Source organism: Neolamprologus multifasciatus, chromosome 9 (assembly GCF_963576455.1).
Source record: "Neolamprologus multifasciatus chromosome 9, fNeoMul1.2, whole genome shotgun sequence".
Lineage (NCBI taxonomy): Eukaryota > Metazoa > Chordata > Actinopteri > Cichliformes > Cichlidae > Neolamprologus > Neolamprologus multifasciatus.
The window spans coordinates 5,561,451-5,581,813 of NC_140447.1; the positions used below are offsets into that span (position 1 = coordinate 5,561,451).

The 20,363-nt window shown below is 43.6% G+C and overlaps 2 protein-coding genes and 1 pseudogene across 3 annotated transcripts in view; 1 reads left to right on the forward strand and 2 right to left on the reverse strand.

Annotated features, from left to right (window-relative positions):
* The window catches only part of LOC146510881 (metalloreductase STEAP2-like), a 116,646-nt gene that overhangs the window by 88,864 nt on the left and 7,419 nt on the right, over positions 1-20,363 (reverse strand).
* Positions 17-6,683, reverse strand: chchd7 (coiled-coil-helix-coiled-coil-helix domain containing 7). 2 transcript variants are annotated; one of them, XM_085172726.1, is made up of 4 exons: positions 6,630-6,683; positions 4,640-4,699; positions 4,432-4,530; positions 17-706 (listed from the first exon to the last, which is right to left on the reverse strand). In XM_085172726.1, exons 2-4 carry the CDS (start codon positions 4,691-4,693, stop codon positions 602-604), a joined length of 258 nt encoding a protein of 85 aa, XP_085028852.1. In that variant the 5' UTR covers positions 4,694-4,699; positions 6,630-6,683; the 3' UTR covers positions 17-601. The 2 variants fall into 2 exon arrangements, with proteins under 2 accessions (XP_085028852.1, XP_085028851.1); XM_085172725.1 differs by lacking the exon at positions 6,630-6,683 and adding an exon at positions 6,425-6,623.
* LOC146510885 (zinc finger protein PLAG1-like) lies at positions 6,936-13,764 on the forward strand (annotated as a pseudogene).

Below are 20,363 nucleotides of genomic sequence, written 5' to 3' on the forward strand. Positions count from 1 at the left end.
AGCCAGAAATCAAACATTACAAATGGAGACATGTTTATTACGAGACAGAAACACTCGTTACAGGTTTACAGGCTGCACACTCGACCGTGGTCATATAAAACATTCAGTATCGAGTTCCTCATTGGCTGTTTTAGACTAGCAGTAATGCTAAGCTGGCTTTGGCTTATCCAGGTAACTTCATGGTGGGTTTGTTGTTCTATGAAGGCGGTTCACTTCATCGAGGTAACCTATGCTGTGAAACTCCTGCAGGTCAAAGGTCAGAGATCAGCAGGTATCACTGAAAACAGTGAACCCACACCTGGTCCCCCTGTGTGCAGTCCACAGTGTCATGAGTAATAAAATAATAAATATGGATTTTTAGAAGCAATAACATGATCCAAAGACACCTGTCCTCACCTTAGGTTGAAATTGTGTTTTTCTATTGAATCTTTACTGTCAAATCCTTAAACAGCACCAAGTCTGCAGCTAAAAGCATGAAAAGCAAAACTGTTCCAAGTTTCTGATGAGCTGGATTTGAGTAGGCGAGTCTGTGGAGCACAGAGCTGCAGTGTTGACTCCACCACAGCTGCTCTTCCCAGTGTGCAGGTGACTGGGCTCACTCTTAGTATGGTTTGCCTCCCAGTGAAGTAAGCATCTCCAGCCTCTCTGCAGCAGTGGGCATGTCAGGTTTCACACCATCTCGTCTCCTCTGCACCATGATGTCGTGCTGCAACACAAAAGACCAACCAAAGAAAGCTCATCAGATATTCATCAGAACAGCAACCTGCTAATGATGGAGGCTGAATAATTAGCACGACACCTTCTAACCAAGTCAGTGTGACTGCTCAAGGCTCGCTCGTGTAACGTGTAGCTGTAAAGGTTAAAGGTCACAGTGGGCCTGAGAAAATAACCTCGATGACATCACAATGACATCATGGAGGGCTTTGAGTGCCAAACTGAAATTATTAAATCATCAATTCAGAATTATTAATTGATGCATTTCATCAATCCATTACGTGTTTAAGACAGGTCCATCCTAACGCCAGGTATGATGAACAGGTATCCCACAATGCATTTCAAATCACACGTGGCAGTGCTGCTGTAAACTGTAAGCAACAGGGTGGGTTTAAAAAAAGATTCAAATTGATTTCAGTTTGATTAAAGCTGATCAGTAAATTGCTTTTTAAAGACAAACGCATTTTTCCAGAAAGGGCAGAAACTCAGCCTAAAGCTCACAAAACTATTCCAACAACCAGCAAACGGCTAAACCTGCAGATGACAGCAGGAACACGGCTTCAGCACAAACACAAGTGAAGCGCCTCAGGCTGGGCCTCAGCACGCTGTACTGACCACACTCCTCAAACCCAACGCTGCAAATGAAAGAAACTAGTACAGCACACGTATCAGAGTTCAACCTGGGACAGGGGACAGCAGAGGGGTTGTTGTGTCCCACTTTATAAGGTGCAGCACAGCTCCAAACACTTTGCAGCACTTCAGAAAATATCCTCCAGCTTTACAAACTGACCACAGGTTTACATTCAGATCGGCGCTCAGTGTCCTCCATACCACAACAGGACAGTTACCTGTGTGAAACACTTCTGCTGTGGAGTCTGACACTTGACAGGAGGCTGAAGTTCATTACATTATAGTAGTAATAATAATAATAATAATAATAATAATAATAATGTGTTACTCTTCTGCATTTAACCCATTCACCCAGTGAAGCAGTGGGCAGCCACCAGTGCAGCACAGGGGGAGCAGTGTGTGCAGACGGTGCCTTGCTCAGGGGTAGCTCGGGGTAGCCGTTCAGTGGATTCAAACCCCCGACCTTCTGATCATGGAGCAACCACTCACCTACTGAGCTAGCCCTGCGTGTTGATGTGAGCCAATACTAAGAGAAGCCCCGTTTGGTGGCCTTTTCTTTGCACACACAGGAATGTGAGGAGGACACACTAACAGCTGGTGATGTGTGACCCAGATGTAAACAGATTAGTCATGTGACCACTGCCGTGTGACAGTAATGATAAACAGTGGACTTCCACAGTTACAAAAGCACGGCTTTGCTGTGACAGTATTCTGAAGGAGAGCTGGGAGGTTGTTCCTTTACTTCACGTTTGGAGCTGAAACAACAGCAGGCTGCTTTCAGTGCTGACATTTGACTGATGCCATGTCACTCTGGCTCCATGGTGTACTGCTTTACAGGTTAGTCTACTGCAGACCTTCCCAAAGTGTGGGGCCCGCCCCCTAGGGGAGACGCAGAGCCATTGCAGGGGGGGCGCAGAATGAAAAGGGGGGGGTGGTGGACAAAACGCTTGGACACTGCTAGCACGGGGCGCCCACAGAAATGCAAAGCAGGAGATGAAGCATCGCTGAATATGTTTCCAAACCAACTTCATTCTGAGCCAAAGACTAGAAAATATGGTGAAGCAAATCTTCCCTTTGGCTTCACCTGCACACGTGCTGAGGTAGGTCTCCCTGCAGAGTTGGTTTTCCCTGCAGGGAGCAGCGCTGGGCTGTTTAAATCACGGACAAACAGGATCCCACAGCTGTTTATGTTTTTAAACCTATTTTGCACAGAGAGGCATTTATTGAAAAATGTATTGATAACAATGTTGAATATTATTACACAGGAAAAAAACAACTACAGTAAAATAATCACAGCGTGACGCCTCTGCCTTTGTAAATGGAGGGACAGTAACTGTGTGTAAAACCTGCAGACAGTCAGATTAACAGTATTTTCTCTCTATCATTCTGCAATTCATCTCATGTAAACAATAACGTGGCCACAGCGTGACATGAAAAAGGCACATACCTTTGACGCTGCTGTAAACGCAAAAAAGGAGTTTAAAAAATCTCAGTTTTCGGTGATTCAAACGCCGTTTACGTGGACGAAACAGCTGCGTGTTCAAAAATACCCGTATAGGTGTGGACGCAGAGTAAAAGAGTTAGTAGTTTATTTTCTTACTACCTGTAATTTATTGCAGATTATTTGTATTTGCTTAATTGTTTACTAAATGTTTGAGGTGTGAAATAAACCGCAATGGAGCAAAATATGGGTGTGTGTGGTTGGAGGATGTGTTAGTGCGTGTGCGTGCACGCGCGAGAAGGGGGGCACAAACATTTTTCTTGTAAAACAAGGGGGGCCCAGCAAAAAAAGTTTGGGAACCACTGGTCTACTGAAAGATTCCCAGTTGATCCCAGACACACAATCCCTCTATGGTCATGTCCATAAGAGCAACTGAGAAATGTGCCAACCTGGTGTGACGCGAGAGATACGACTGCACTTCATACTGCTGCCATCTTGTGGCAAATATTCACAATAGCGGTCACTGATCATGGCACTTATGAAAAGACTACGATGTCCTTCATGTTGTTCGCTGCACTCAGTGGTCAAACAGTCATTGAGATCCTTACAAACAGAATTAAGGCTCCTTGAAATATGGCGATATAATTATGAGGGTATAGTGTCCACCATAAAAGTGCAAGATGTCCATTTTATTTGTAGATATGAGACTTCATGAAGGAGCGTGTTAATCCACGCTTCCATCAGCACCCACTCAGATCAACTCGCCGACGCTCGCCACGACTCAACTGGTTTTCATTACAGTCGAGTACCACCTGACCTGTGTCGTTATTGTCATAGCGACACAACAGCATCCTGTGATATAATTAGTATGTAATATACAACAAAGACGGACGTTGAGCCAATGATACACCCGCTGCTCGGCCTGTAGCATGGTCAGGCTCGGGGACCGTGGCGATGTTAGTTGCCAGGTTTAAAAAATGTCAGTTTTGAGTTTTGTGAAGGAGACGCTGTGATGACTCATCGAGTGACGTCCCTGCCCAGCCAAACGGAGGCATGCCATCTGCTGGTGTCACATTTTGGGCTCACCTTGGATTGCTGGGAACCCCGGCCGAGTAGGTACTGAAAAAAGGACCTGGTAGCAGGTGCTCTGACCTAATGAAACTGTACCGAACTCTGTGGCCTCGTCTCTGTGGCGGGGTCCGAGTCTGTCTGAGGGATTCCCTTTCTCCGTGTGCTCCAGGACAAACCTCTGTTTTCTACTCTTTCATGTCTTTACTGAAGTTGGTGATGTTTCCGTCGTGTTTACAGTGTAAAGCAGCTTTTCTCACTCACTGCAGCCTGCATGCTTCTGCTCAGTGCTGCTGAGTCACGTGACCAGAGGACGGCTAATCACAGCCAATCGGGGAGGAGGGAGCGCAGCCTGCACGAGAGGAGGTGTTTGCACAGACGTGCCAGCTTTCTGAAGGGCGGGAGCCGAACTTAGGACAGAAACAAACTAAAGCATCGATTCCATCCTGTTAGTGTCGATCAGATACCAAAACCACTGATACTGCTGGCAAACATGTTACTCATTACATCCAGTGGGTGTCACCACTGCAGCATCAAGGATGAAGATCTTTCAAGATCTTTGAAAACGTTACACTCACCCAGTATTTCCTACAGTTCTTATATCTCTGGAAGTAGGTGGAGCACATGCTTTTATCATAGTTGTAGGCATTCAGACACTTCTGGGAGTCGTCACTCTCCTGAGAAAAGGAGTATTTCAAAGCACAGGATTAGAAACCAGCAACACTCATGTCCCAGCAGCAGGCACACAGCCGACACAGCGCAGCATGTGACGGACGGCGAGCTTACTTCGATGCAGGGGTTAATGTCCTGGTTCCGAACTTTCCGTGCATTTTGATCCATCTGAATCTGTATGGATGGAAAGAAACAGGCTAGTTTTTCTCAGAAGCATTTCTCTCTTCTCTTTGTGACTCCAGGCAGCATTTTAACATGAAACCATAGACTAGACAGAAAATACGGACATGAGCAATGTCATGTCCCCCACTGGTTAATTATGTTTCCAGTGTCATCATTGTAGCTTTTTATAACTACATGTCACAATTTCCTATCTATACAACCAGACGTGAGCCGCTGGCTTCCCTGTTTGGATCCATCATCTGTGTCCATGTCCACTAGAATTAGTTAACTGAACTGCAATAATGATAACACAGTGACTGCACAGTAAGGCAGATACGTACATAACTTTTGCCCTACTCAAAGTCCGTTTGTTCCTTTTTCAGTGGCAGACATTGTGATGTATGATGGACGCTTGTCTTGCAGTGAACCAGGCATTTCAGAGCTACTATATCAACACTGGACTGTTACTGTGGGCAACATTTAAAGATCAATACACATTAGCTCACTTTCAATTGTTACATTTTCCACATGTGGTTGTGCTTATTTAAGTGTTTTCAATAGTTTTAAGTGTTGTTGGACAAGCAAGTGACCAGGACGTCAAACAATAGTCCATATGAGAGACAATCATTGAGTAAAAATAAGGTTTTGCAACATTCATATTTAAATTATTACGTATATGATTAAAATTTCGATTATTAAATTTAAGTACCTGGGACACTTTATTTATGTGACTCTTGAAGGATAATGTTGGGTCTAGAATGACCCCAAGATATTTAAATTCTGGAGCTAATTCAAGCTCTACTCCATCCAGAAATATGTTTGACTGCTTCAAGTTTAAGGGGCGTTTTGAAAAATACATACAGACTGTTTTTGAGGTGTTCAACATTAGGTGTGAGTCCTCCAGCCAGCTATTAGAGAATGCTCGACATTCAATTTGTTTAAGGCAAAGGTTAAAAACTGGTTATGGACAAATCAAGTGTGTGATCATGTATGAGTTGTATAATTTTAATGTTTTATTTGGGAACAGAATGGTGTGTATGTGTAAGTTTGGTGATGGAGTTTTTATTATGAATGAATGATGATTTTTTATGAATTATTGTCTATTTTTTTTATGTTTAAGGACAACAGATGGAAATTAGCCTTTGGCTATAATCTGGTATGTTTACATTCATGTAATTTTTTTTTTTTACATTTATGTTCATTAACATGCACTGTCCTAAATAAATAAAAATCAAATTAAATTTACTATTGTGCACCAAGAAATCATTCCAACGCATTTTACTGTAATACACGCCCCAAAATGTTTATACTGTGAAGTTCGAGTTTGATGAAACATCATTATTTATTCCACAGGTCGATTTACAACTTGAGGATAACAAAGGTTAAGTTGTGATCAGTTTGGAGATATCATGTTTACAGTTTTTCTTAGGATTAAACAAATGAGTGAAATAAAAAGGTGAAACTTCAATAAAGCTGAATGATGTCTGTAGTTTGAAATATATGCCGAATTAAAAGGCAGTTCTTTCTATTGTAAACAGACACAGTTTTAATGATTCCTGGAGATCGGAAGCGTGAAAAAGAGCACTTGTTATTTAATTAGCAGATTTCCTAACGACGGTTGGTGCAGCTGAGCGTCCTCCCCCAGTACGTTTCTATATTGTATCAAGCTAAAGCTTCTTTAATGTCTCCAAACGGTTGAAACTTTGTAGCAGCTCTGAATGTGAGTGGAATACTCACCATTACCTGAACACGGCGACACAATGTTACAACGTGCCTTCTAGAACCCGGCGTTAGCCTAGCGACCCGTGGAGCAGCTAGCATCCACTGCAGTGAAGACGAGCCAGCTTTAGAAAACACTCAACTAGGCTAGACTCAAAAACCACGCTAGCGCGACTCCGAGCAACATGAAGCTAACTGATAACGCAACCTTCTGTCACCTTACCGCCGCCTCTGGTTACTGCACCGGCGCACCGCGACGTCACCGAGGACTGACGTCAAAATGAGCCAATAGACGCTGTAAAAACCTGCAACGTAGAAAGATAATCCAGCGAGCCAATAGGATTCCTGCCCTAACTGTTAGGTTTCGTATCCTTGCAAAACAGGAGCGAAAAGAAGTTTCGGGGATTAACGGCGAGTCCAATTTTTGAGTTTTATTTAAAGACAATGTAAGCGACACTAAAGTGAAAACGACAGCGCCTTTCACAAATCAAAAAGCGCCTTGTCGGAACTTTAAATGGGTGTGGACTAACTCCAAGTTCGGTTGCATCGCAGCGCATACACAATGGCTGCTCGAAAGAGGAGAAAGCAAACAATTTTCAGGCCCGCCGCGTCTCGCAAAAAATATGAGAAAAAAATTATTAAAAATTCGGAAAATAGTTGAAAGTGAAGAAAAACTCAACAGAAAGGATGATAAAGCGTCCGGGGTAAGTCTGGTGTAAAATAAGGAAACGGTTACTCAGTTCTTCAATTAAAATATCGGGGTTATTTAAATTATGAGCGGGGTGAGCTGGGGAAAAAGTTAGTGTTAATCAGTACCCAGCTTTGGACCACAGAGAAAACTAAGGCAGGGCACAAGGACTGAGAAATGTCAAATCAGCGGTGTCACTGCTGATATTAGTGTGACGGTGCGTGTTCTCGAATATTAAAGATCCCACGAAGCAGTGGCGTGAAGGATACTTGAGCAAAGTTGGACACTTGGTTTATTTTTCTAATATAATAACAATGGCAGTGCCGCGAGCCCCGTCACGAACAGGCGCGCTGACAAATAATGTTCATTTTCCTCCCCGTGGATCTCACTTTAGCGCACGCAGCGTCAACATTCGTGTCGGTTCAAGCATCTCCTCACAAACCGTAGCGGCGACACAAGCGTGCAGCGGCCGCACTGACATTTTGTCCGCGGCCGTGGACTGTATGGCGTTTCCCCTCCGCGCTATTGATCACAGTGTGACACAGAAGCTCGCGTCCGAAAACAAGCGGCTCCGTTTCTTGTCAATAAAGTAGAAAATGGAGGGAGAACTAACGCGGCAGCGCCGAGCGACCCAGCGTGTCGCGTAGTGTCTCTAAAGTTACTGTGGCTCAGTGTGATTTGTGTGGCAGGTTCACACTTCGTGGGCTGTTAATGAAATGTGTGCCTGTCGCTGTTCCACCGTGCACAGCCGCTCACATGTCAGGCTACGGTGCCGTGAACGTGAAGCTTCCACAGACTTGTTCGGTGCTGTCCAATCAGGAGCCAGTCTGTCTGTACCTGTCTTACATACATTAAAGCGGAGCCGAAGTCTGCGTGAACGCTTCTCCCACGCTCGCTTTGTAGTTCCGACGTGCTGCGTAAAGAGACTGCAGAGGACACCGCTGTCCAACCCGAGTCATCAGATTAGGAACTGATTAAAGTTTAAGGAAATTATGAGGATTTAAATGCGGGTATAACCGGATCCTAAAATCAGCCAAGAAGTAACTTTCTGCTTGTTTCTGTACAAAGTTTAAAGCGGTTTATTGTTTCTGATGAGACTGAAACGATTTCATTTGTTTTTCATTTACAGATGAACAGTTCTGTGTTGGAATGAGACACATTTGGTCTGTTTCCTTTTGCTTCTAAGAATAAAGATTATTCTAAGAGCATAAATTCATTCAGACCTTCAGGGATTAGAGGAAAGAGCTGCTTAAAGAATAATAATGATAATAATAATAATACATTTTATTTGAAAGCACCTTTCAGAACACTCAGGCACTCTGTACACAGAAGAATCTCTCCACACTTTCACTAAAACAGGAATAAATGCTTCAAAGTTTCACCAAACAGGCACAAGTAGTGACCGTAGTAATAATTAATCATGTTGCTAAAGAATAGTGATACTAAGTAGATACATTTGTAACTTCTCTAAAATAAACGGTTATAAAAAAGTAATTTTTTCTCTTTTTTGATGTTTTCTTATGGTTTTTGTTTTTTTTTTATAAACATTAAAAGTTCTTCTGCTAATTCTTAATTATTACAAAATAACCAAGCATTTCCTGTGTAGTTATTTGGAATCATTTAGTGAATATTTTCAGCTCATAAGTTAAAGGAAATTCTAAATGTGTTTACAGTAATTATAGAGGTATCAGCCCCAAACCATCATCCGGTGTCTTTATTTATCAGTGTTTTTATTTTCCAAGGTTTTATTGTGCTGTGTGATCTACTTTGCAGATCAGGCTAAATTTAATTTGACATAAAATAATTGTATTTTTTCTTTGGTCAAAAATGGATGAAAATGACAGATGTGATCTGTTTGTGTGCACTGAACAACTCTTCTCTTTGTCTGTGTTTGAAAACTAATTTAGAATAGAATTTGAATAGAATGTACAACTAATAGTTTTTATTTTTAATAGTTTTAAATACACAGTTAAACATTTGTTAACAGTGTTAACTGGTGTGTGAGATTGTGTAGTTAGAAAGAGAAGAGCTGTCGGTGTTAGCTGCTGATCCTGAAGGATTCAGTGCACCTCACAGCATCAGCAGGAGCTTCATGTTCAGGGCTGAGCTGCTGGAGCCTGCACACAGAAATAAGACCTTTCTCTGTTTAAAGAAAATAAACTAAAATAACCACATCTTTGTTTTATGTTACATCCTTTTAAATGTACACATGCACGTGTGTCACGTTATTAGTGTTATTAGATCCATCTATATATATTTCTGTAAGGCTGGATAAGACCATGTGTGTTACATCACCTGTGATTAAATCGAAATGTTGGCCCATTTTTGTCTAACGTAGGATTTCAGCTGCTGCTCGGTGGTGATATGTTTTAAATACCTGGACTGCAGGGAGACAAGTCTGACAGACGGTTCAGTTGGATTATCTTGGTATAACAAACAAAGCTGTCCCTGAAAAAGACGTGTATGAAAGTTCCTCTTGCCATGTCACTAATTCCCCTTCACATCATGACTGCTAAACTCTGCACTAGTTAAAAAGACCAATGGTCTGGCTCCTCTTTAGCCCGCAGGACACAAAAGAATTAAAAATTCAGATGAGTCAAACCACGAGACAGTTTTCCACTTTGCCAGGCTTCAGGTCCACTGGTTGTTTTTTCCAAATAAAACAATTATTAGATCCAATTATAGTTAAATTATTGATTCCAGCTCAGCCATCTGGTGCCACTGTGGCCAATGAAAGGGCTGCGCACTGGCTGGTTCTTTTCTATATGACCTACAAAAATATTTAAATAAAGGATTTTGTGCTCAGAGGTTTCTGTGACTTAGACATGATTGTACAGCACACGTCTTTGATGGCTTTAACAAGCAAGAACTGAGTGCACAAGTTTGGATTTGTTTTGGATTTGCATCCCTGCAGATGGGTCGACAGAACCCATCAGGCCCAGAACTTGATGCTAGTGATGAAGTGACAGGTCGTGTCCCTTTGCCAGCATAAAGGACTCGACTGACCAGTACTGTCCAAGGAGCTCGGTCAACATCTAAGGAGAAGAATTGCACGTGTTGGGAAGGTCTCTTGGATCTAAACAGCTGCATGTTCCTAAATCTTCACCATTCTAACAATATTATATCAGTGTGAATTATCCTGTATGTTACCACTTTGCCCAAGTCTGGAAGAAGACCCAAACTATCACTTTAAGATGAGAGGAAGTTGGTTGGGAAGTTCAGGAATGACACAGGAACCACCAAGGCTCAAACCTGCCATGAACTGGAAACTGATGGATCTCCATGGCAACAAAAAGAAGCTTGTGCTCCAAAATCACCGTCTTCAGCCCAAGCTGAAATCTCCAGTTCCCCATATGGACAAGCAAAATGGGTATTTGGCCGCAACGATGACGTATGTTTGGAGAAGTAAGGCTTTCAAACCCAAGAGCACTGAGCTCATACGATGGAATAATAAAGACAGATTTTCAGCTTCACCTCAAACCAGCAGCTTGGAGACGATTGGCTCATCAGAATTTCTTTTAGAATAGCTAAAGTGGGCCAACATTCAGCTTCTGGAATAGCTTACCTAACATCTACCTCAACCTTAGTGAAAATATTTGCAGTAAGGTTTGGACACGGAAACCAGTAACTTTAAATGAACCAGTTATCACGAGTAGTCCATTGTATACATTTGAGACGGTATGTAAGACTTTCACGCAAATCCAAAGAAATTCAATTTGCACCCATGTTTTCAGTTCAGAAGGGGCTACCAATCTAACCTGGTCATGGTTTCTGATTGGGGGGACAGGAAGAGGGTCCAATTATCCAGCTGAGGCTTACTGGGGCCTGGAGTCTATTCCAGCTGCCATAGGCTGAGAGCTGGGTGCATCTTTCACCAGTACTTTGCAGGATAATAATGTGCTTATTAGTCACCAGTTTGACATCATTTGCAGGAGTTATCCCGTTTCTCTGTTGATGTATTTTCACTGCAGGTCTTTATTGGAGCTCCTGCCGTGTTGCAGCCTTGTCCTACACTGAAGCTCTGACGATATTTCTGCCCTTTCTCTCCCTCTCTCACAGATCCCTGTGTCCAGGCAGTGCTGAACACATAAAACTGGACAGAATAATCACATCAGCACTAGTCCGGCGCCGTGCATCGGCCCATGTAGCTGGTCAGCCTTAGGGTGCCATGGCCACGGGAACCCAGGGCCACCGTGACCAAGTCCTGGACAAAGCCAAGCTTGCAGTACCTCTGGGGAGGCGCAAGAGAGCAGAAGGCAAGCTGAAGAAGAATTCCCTTGTCAGGAGTGTCAGAAGGCTTTCAACAGTCTGGAGAAGTTGAAGGTGCACTCATACTCTCACACAGGAGAAAGACCCTACCGCTGCTCCCACCTGAATGCACCAAGGCTTTCGTCTCCAAATACAAGCTGCTACGGTACAGACAAGCAGCAGTACATAACAGGCTGCAACATGTTGCTTTCTCTTTGCACTTTTGGTAACGTAATGTTGTGTAGTGGTCAGATTGATGTGTTGAATTCTAGTTTGTTGTGTTTATGTGTAAAGCATGCCTACTTTAAACATGATTGCAACAATTGTGAGTGCTCATAGAATGTGTCTGTGTTCCAAGGCATATGGCAACTCACTCGCCAGAAAAAAACCACAAGTGTTCATACTGTGAGAAAATGTTCCACCGTAAGGATCACTTAAAGAATCACCTACACACTCACGATCCACACAAGGAGGCGTTCACTTGTCAAGAGTGTGGCAAGAGCTACAACACGAAGCTGGGTTTCAAACGCCACCTTGCCCTCCATGCTGCCAACAGTGGAGACCTCACCTGCCAAGTGTGCCTGCAGCCATTCCCCAGCACTGGGGTTCTTCTGGAACACCTCAAAACACATGCTGGCAAGTCCTCCGGTGGGACCAAGGAGAAAAAACATCGTTGCGAGCATTGTGAGCGGCGGTTTTTACACCCGTAAAGACGTGCGACGGCACATGGTGGTGCACACCGGACGCAAAGACTTCCTCTGTCAGTACTGCGCCCAGCGCTTTGGAAGGAAGGACCATCTGACGCGTCACATGAAAAAGAGCCACGCTCGGGAACTGCTGAGGGTTAAAACTGAGCCAGGCGATTCGCTGGAGCCCGTCGTCTACGACTTGGCGTCTGGGAGCGTGAAGGGGGAGCTCCGGGAATGCTGGCGCCAAGACTGCACCAGCTGAACGTGTACCCAGGCCCCGTCCTCGACACCGAGCCCTTCTCCAGTCCCACGCATCCCTTTTCTTTAAAGTACCCACTGGGCTCCAACTTTACCTCATACGCCGTTGTCCTCACAGGAGCGGGAGCAGAATCTGAAGGGAGACCTGGAGACCTACCTGATGGAGCTGCAGAGCAGTATGCCATCCTCTGCCTCTCAAGCCCAAGAAGCCCAACTCTCCTCCTCCAAACTTGAGTTGGTCCCTGAGGTGGGGGTGCTGGAGGAAGCCAATGAGGAGATGTCCAAAATGTCCACATCAGTAGCAGCACCTGCAGGCGACTCTTTGGCCTTATCTTCCTCTCTAATGGATTTTTCACAGCTTTTCAACTTCCTGCCGCTCAACGGGCCTCCGTACAATCAGGTAGGGGGCAGTGGGGGGCAGGGTGTTGCTTTTCTACCCAATGAAGAGCCTGCATCTCTAGTTCAGCTGCCCTCTCAGGCTGCCACGGGCTCAGAGGCTGCTGAGAGTCCCCTTCAGGGGCTCTCCTCCTCCTTCATATCCAACCTGAGCACTCCAACCACACTGCCCCGCTTCCACCAAGCTTTCCAGTGACCCCAGTACAGCCGGCACATGCCACTCACAAACACTGACACACATGTAGAGCTGCATATTAAACGCCATACAAGATGCAAGTGACCCACGACTGAAGAAATTGGCACATCTGTCCATTTATGATACCTGACAGGAGACACAGCACAGAGCCAGGTCAGCTTCCTAATCATGAGGGTTTGTTTTGGGCCAAATGTAAGTTATTCTCTGTTAGAGTCTTTTTTTTGTTGCCTTGGGCAGTTTAAAAAAGAAATGAATAAAATCCTGATCTGTCCGTGATTACAGAGACATCAGATGCTTGCTGGTTACCACATGAAGCAGTCAGACTCACAAAGAAACAAACCCTTCTCTCTGTATCTCATCAATAAGCTTAATGCAAACATTAAAGGGCTGCTTTGCATAACAACATGAGCAGAGCTGACACTGAGGTGATTTGACAGGATAAGTGTTACGACTCAGACACTTGATTGACTTTGTTACGCGTGCGTTTAGTTCTTCATACAGCACTTTGGATTTTCTGGTCTTCAAAGATCGTTATATGTGATAAGATTTAAAAGTATCCGTATTTTTGAGGGTTTCTGTTTAGGAGCCAAAGTATAACAGGAGGAGCCATGATGGTTCGTTTATTTCTAATTAAAGTAGAAATGAACTTTTCTTTTTCGACTGTACTCGATGTGAGCAGCCAGGTGCTTTACTGTGTCACACATTTGCATTTCAGTAGTAAGACCATGTGCTCAGCGCGTGGATTGCCCAGTTTCAGCCACAGGCAGTATAAAACACGGACTCCAGGTCTGAAACCTGAAGCCAGCGCAGAAGTGCCTTAAACCTGCATCTTAAATGACCAACAGATGGTGAGAGCTGTGTTTGCAGTAACGTCCTCTGATCTCTCGATCCGTGCTCAAAAACTCAGCTTTGTGTTCGGGGAACTTCTGTTTCTATGATCTGGCATCGCTGTGTGGTGTTCGTCCTGACAGGTGCCATAGAAATGAACTGTAACTGTTCTGGGAGCCCGCTCTCACTCCCGAGGCGCAACATGCCGACGTTTTGTCACGTCCCGCGGCGTTCCTGAGGAACGCGAAGGAGACCTTCGGCGTTCTTATGGTACGCGGCGGGTTATGGCTGAAATCCAGTGCAATGACGCTCCCGCGGTAATCGACGTTCCAGCCCTGTATTCCAGCCCTAAACCTATAACCTTATCCCTAGCCCTAACCATAACCCTTTTTCCTGAGCTTAACCAGGGACTTAATTATGTTAAATAGTGTTGTTTCTAAGCGATTTGAAGAAAATAGAGCGAACATGTGTAGATTGAGGTCCATATGGTTCTCATATTTCCTAATTTTTCCGAGGTCGTCATTTAGGAACGTGGTGGGTAGCCGAAAAAGTAATATGTTGACGATTTGTCACCTAGCGTAAAATGTGACGCTTTGGGAGTGAGAAGGTGTTGTTCTGGTCCTGTAGACGTGGAGAACATGAATCTCTGTCACGTGACGTCTGTAAAGACTTCCTGCTGGGTTTTATATGCTCAGTTACTCGTTTCAGGCTTGCATTGGATTAAAAATAACAGTATTGTGTTTAAAAGGATTATCTGTGATATTGCTCATTGGCTAAAGACGTGTGAGTCACAAGTTTGTTAGCCAATGAACGCGCGGCTTCACTGTCAGACCTGCCCCTCCGTCACATCGTGTCCACCTTTTATACTGTCTGTAGTTTCAGCTGTTCCTGAGCTCACTATTGGACGGTGGGCAGCATGTCCAGTCTTACTGGAGCACAGTTTGCTCTCAGAGCTCAGACAGGAAGTCGACAGAACAGTAAAACATGTTGTTGATGGATCCTTTAAAGTTGTGGTTCATTCACACTATTGTACACAAAGTTACTGAGGAGCAGTATTACAGTTGTCCATCAAAGTTTCCATTTAACTTCATCATGTAGTGTTGCTACAGTTCACAGCAGCACCTTCTTCTTTAAAGCAAACATTTGTGCCTCTGGCTGCTGAAAGCACATCCATCAGTTACTTTGTATCGTAAGTGTTATCAGCTGTTCTCCTGACACCAAGATCATCAGTCAGCTTCACTCATCACGTCACTGCTGCTCTGTAGGCACATCTAGAATGAAACCTCATAACCTGCTCAGTGTTTAGAAGTCGTCCTTTGGACTTACCAGAGTTTCTGCATTGGTTACCTGTAACCTGTGGTCTGATCACAGTTTCCACACTGATCCAGGAACACCAGAAAGTGAATTTTGGATGAGTTATCAGAAAATGACCAGCAGTGACACAGTCCCATCCACGTGTCGCCCGCCCTCTCTGTCAGGGTCTGTGCTGCTGAGTACGTGATGGTTGGGGTCAAAAACAGACCATTGAGTGGTAGAAAAACTGTTTCATAGTTGGTCATAGTGACAGTGGTACCCCAGTGGAGCTTCCTGAATGCTGTCCCTTCAGCTGCTACTGTATAAACTTCCTGTTGTCTTTTGCACAGACTAACCTGACTCTAGGCTGTGAGGTTTAAGTGACCCATGTTTCCTCAGGATCTGGTATCTGAGACCTGAGGAGGCAAAACGAAACCATGATGATATGTCATCAAGTATTTTCAGCTGCTTCCTTCTTTCAGGGGCCACAGCAGATGGACCCACGTTTCATTTGGCACCCACCGCCTCATACAACCTTTCCATTTATCTGGGACGGCCACTGTGCAAGGTTTGACCACCAGAGACTGGGTTTCTCCCAGTCAAACCAGTTTCATGTGTAGGTGAACATGTTAACCCCTACAACATGACTGATTGATGATTCTGACATACAGAGAGATCAGACCACATGTTGAGTATCCAACACAGAAATGCTGGGAGTATCAAATGTTACCATCGATGAACCATCAAACTTCTGTTTTCCCTTTGACTGACGTTCATCCTCATATCCTACGAATAATAAGGTCCAGTCATTTAAAGTGTTAACAAAGCAAACAGGCTGATGTGATCTCTGAACAAAGAGCTAAACACGCTGCTGATACAACTGTGACATGAAGGCTTTTTGGTTTTTACTGGTTACTTTGTCACATCCTGTCGTTCCATTTTTAAAAGGCTGTAAAAAGTGTGACTTGAAGGGAACGTTTCACAGTGTTGTGACCCAGCATCCCCTGAACAACCTTTAAAACAGCTACAGCTGACACACAGATCAGTTTGATGGTCAGACATTAGTCGTACATTAGTCTCTGCTGACTACGTCTATGAAGATCTGAGCACTAAAACAACACAGCTGTGTTTACTATGACTGTGTGAAAATAACTGAAATACTGTTCATAAGGAAACATTTTACTGCAGTGCTTAATTGGTCTTTACAGATGAAACCAGTTCTTTGACAGTTAGTCCTGAAACCTGCCTCTGAGGTGAGAATCTGTACAGCATGTTAGACTGAAACAGTTCTGCTCCTGTCTGACCGTTCAAGGATTCACAGCTCTGGTCCTTGACGTCACAGATGTCACAGTTCATCCACACAGTGCTTTTCATTTAGAAACCTCAAATCCTGGACAAAGAAAGTCCAATTGGTAGAAGTTAACACACGGAGTGTTTTTGGATCTTTAATTTTAAAGATTTTGGATTGTTTTTTATTGAAATGTGGTTTCTTTAAATTCCTTCGGGCTGATGTGGCTGATGCTCGGTCAGAAGCAGCAGTGAGTGGTAGCTCTGCCTCAGGTCCAGGTGCCTGAATCGGCTCGTTCTCGTGACATGGTTCAGAACAGCATCAGATCTCAGCTGAACAACAAGTGTTCGTATAAATCAGACACAGCTGATGCATCGTGGTCCACGTTAGCTGTTGGTTCTCTTGACCTTTGGAGTGAAAGATGCTTAAAGGTCTTGATAAATGGATAAGAGCTCACCTGTACCAGCTTGTAGTCACACATTGAAGCATCACGGTGTAGGACTGTAACAGTAACTCTGTGACAGCATGAACTCGTGCTGCTGGCAGGCTTAAGTGGTCGGGCGTAAACATCTGTAATTCTTGATTTCCTTCAGGAATCATTCAAGTCTGACTGAAACTGTAGATCAGCTGGCTGCAGACATGCAGGCTCATCTTCATTTCCTGGATGTGAATTCCCAAAGACGATGCTCTCGGTTGGATTTCTGAGTTTCGGCCTTTGTACATAACTGAGTATGGAGTTGATTCAAAGATGTTCACGAACCATCTCCATCTGCATGAATGCATTGATGGCGTGGAACATAGCAGGCAGTGCGCTCCATGTTTGTGTCCAGTATGAAGGAAGCACCGTACACCCATGGCGTACTGGTTCCAGTTAGAGTGGTGATGTGTAGACAGAGAAACACTGTGGGGTTGGGGTACGTCACCACTCGTCACTTTGACAGAGTTTCTCTGAGGTGTTTTCATGTGAATGAAGATTTCTTCTTCATGGACATGTTTCTCATTAATGGGGGGGAAGTGTGTGTATTTGAATAAAGCCTGTGTGTTTGTGCCCTTGACTAAATTGACATATCCAAACCTCGTAGCTCGTATGTTACTCTGTCACCACAGTCTGGTTGATGGGCCACAGCAAACTGACGGATGGAGAAGTGTTCCCACCCCACACAGAATCTCCTAAACAAGCGTCAAGTCTTGTTGAAACTGCTGTTTCCAAGGTAACGATGGTTCATGCTCATCACTGTGGAGAAGGTATAAATACGTCGTTTCATATTTCTTGTAGCTGGATATGAGTTGTTTTTCGTTTTGGTCTTTTTTAAACTCTGGTATCTGCAGTTACAATACAGCGTGACAGGTCTGCTTCATGTTTGTTGCTTTCACCACGAGCGTCAGCCACACCTGCCCTGAAGGTGAATAGATCGGATTTAGTGCGATAGCGTCACGTTCTTGTGTGGTTTGACTCCGTGTAGCTGTGTCCATGCCCTGCAGGGGGCTGACAGCCACAAAAAAATCTTATTTCATCCAGTGAACCTGTTTGGACACCTGATCCCCTTTGGAGAGCTGCTGGGCTGCACACTCTACAGAAAATGTGAATTTCACAGAAACTGAGTCGTCACTTCCCTCCCACCACATAGGTTTCCACACACGTGTGGTGACTCGCCTGATGCCTGTATAACCCAATAGTGTTTTAATTTACCTCACTTTTCTTCTCTGAGCTCCAAAACTCTGCGAATAATGACAGAAAGTCTCCTTTGTGAGTGAACAGAGACGAACACCAATGGAAACCATATTTTTGTAGGTCGTGTGAAACGTGGAATTCTGAATGTTCCCAACCTTTATGGAAGTTTGCTCTTTGGATCTTGTGAATGTTTGTGGTTTCACAAGAGATGTTAGCAAGCCGCTATTTTTTATTAGCACTTTTTGTAAATGGGATGCGTTTATTTCCTGCAGCATCGAGTCTTTTATTACAAATGTATAGATTCTATATTTAGCTCTGTTAGAGAACAATAACATGTAAATACAATATAAATGTTTTATTTTTGCAGGTACAATTTTTGACAGTGTTTTTCCTATAAAGTGTCATTTTTGCTTTACTTGCACAATTGCTCTGTGTTTCTCATTGAGGCCTCTTGCTTCGCAGCTTTGTTTGATTGGTCTCCTTTGACCGTTCGTACGCTGCTTTATGTCAGAGTGTAGTGAAGCTGAAACGAAGCTACTTAATAATATCACTGTGTCGCAGAGTGTTTCGATGTTCCAAAAATAAGACGTGTCCACTAACTCCATGAGTGTGTCCTCTTCTGTCATTTTTACACCTCGGTGTGGTCCGTTACTTGATCTCCTCGTGGTCTCTGTCTGAAAGCTGCAGCTACACCTGTGATGTAAAACTCTTCTGGACTGTACGACAGAGAAGCAATAACAGTGGATCGAAGCTGATTACAAGTATTTTAGAGTGTGTGTGTGTGTGTGTGTGCGTGCATGTGTGTGTGTGTGCGTGCACGTGCTGAGGCAGGAGCTGCTCTTCAATGAGAGGCACAGACCAATTCAAACTTCTTTATAAGCTTCAATGGTACCAGTGAACTTTATTGAATGTTATGAAAAAACACTGCAATATATTTTGGTATTGGATCAAGCTGCTAACATCTTCTAAAGCTCCTTAAGGTGCTACAGACCTCCTTACTCTCTCTGTATCGTTTGTACAAAGTATCCCGTGTAGCTGAAAAGTTGGCATGTGTGTGCCTTGTTGTACTTTATAGCTTCATATATTTTCTTGTACTGTGACTTTTGTAGTCTTTGCCTTTAATATAGCCCCCCCACCCCACCCCCTGCGCTCACCTGCGTGTGAGCGTCCACAGACTGAGTTGTGTTGGGAGGTTACGCTGATGCTGGGAAGCTGATAGCAGTGAGCTGCATCCAGCCACGTTTAAAAACAGCATCCTGTGACGACGATCGACTCGTTGCAAATTCTTAATGTTCTTCATATTTTACTTTTTTTTACTTTGACATTTATCTTACAAACTACTGTTGTATTTTTATAGGCAAAGTATCACCTAAACACACAAATACATATACAGCTCACACTTGTCTGTGTGTGTTTATAGGTTGTGTAAAGTAAATGTTAACGCTGCAGCTTTGACATCATCCAAAGAAGCAGATTATTTATTGCCTGGCAGAATAACCTGATTTCATTCACATATGTTGCTGCTATAATAGAAGAGCTGCAGTTGACAACTCCAATGTTTTATTCAATGTAATAAAAGAAATCAAACAGAGAAGAATCCAGCTCGTCTGTTTTCACCCTGTCACTCTGAGAACTTTGTTACAGTAACACACAGTAACACACAGTAACTCACAGTAACACTGTAATAAACAGTAACACAGTAACACAGTAACACACCGTTACAGTGTTACTGTGTTACTGTGTGTTACTGTAACACACAGTAACACAGTTACTGTGTTACTGTAACTGTGTGTTACTGTAACACACAGTTACTGTAACACACAGTAACACACAGTAACAGAGTAACTCACAGTAACACACAGTAACACTGTAATAAACAGTAACACAGTAAGACACCGTTACAGTGTTACTGTGTGTTACTGTGTGTTACTGTAACTGTGTGTTACTGTAACACACAGTTACAGTAACACAGTAACACACAGTAACAGAGTAACTCACAGTAACACACAGTAACAGAGTAACTCACAGTAACACACAGTAACTCACAGTAACACTGTAACACACCGTTACAGTGTTACTGTGTTACTGTGTGTTACTGTAACACACAGTAACACAGTTACTGTGTTACTGTGTGTTACTGTAACTGTGTTACTGTAACACACAGTTACTGTAACACACAGTAACACAGTAACAGAGTAACTCACAGTAACACACAGTAACACACAAGACTGCAGGTGTCCCCAGCCTTACAAACAGGTCTTAATCAGTGGTTGTTGATCAATGGTCAGGAGAATTTGCATAATCATGATGAACTGACCTCCCAGCTCATTGTTCCTTCAGTGAGCTGGTTTCAGTCATTATGCAAATGTCCTGTTGATAAGATTGAAACCTGCAGCTGAGA

Excerpts from the sequence above, each read along its gene's own strand:
- chchd7 (XM_085172725.1), bottom strand. The coding sequence starts at position 6,508 with ATGCTAGCTGCTCCACGGGTCGCTAGGCTAACGCCGGGTTCTAGAAGG. Across the intron at positions 4,700-6,424 it reads GTCGCCGTGTTCAGGTAATG|ATTCAGATGGATCAAAATGC; the intron begins GTGAGTATTCCA and ends CCATCCATACAG. Across the intron at positions 707-4,431 it reads AGAACTGTAGGAAATACTGG|CACGACATCATGGTGCAGAG; the intron begins GTGAGTGTAACG and ends TTTGTGTTGCAG.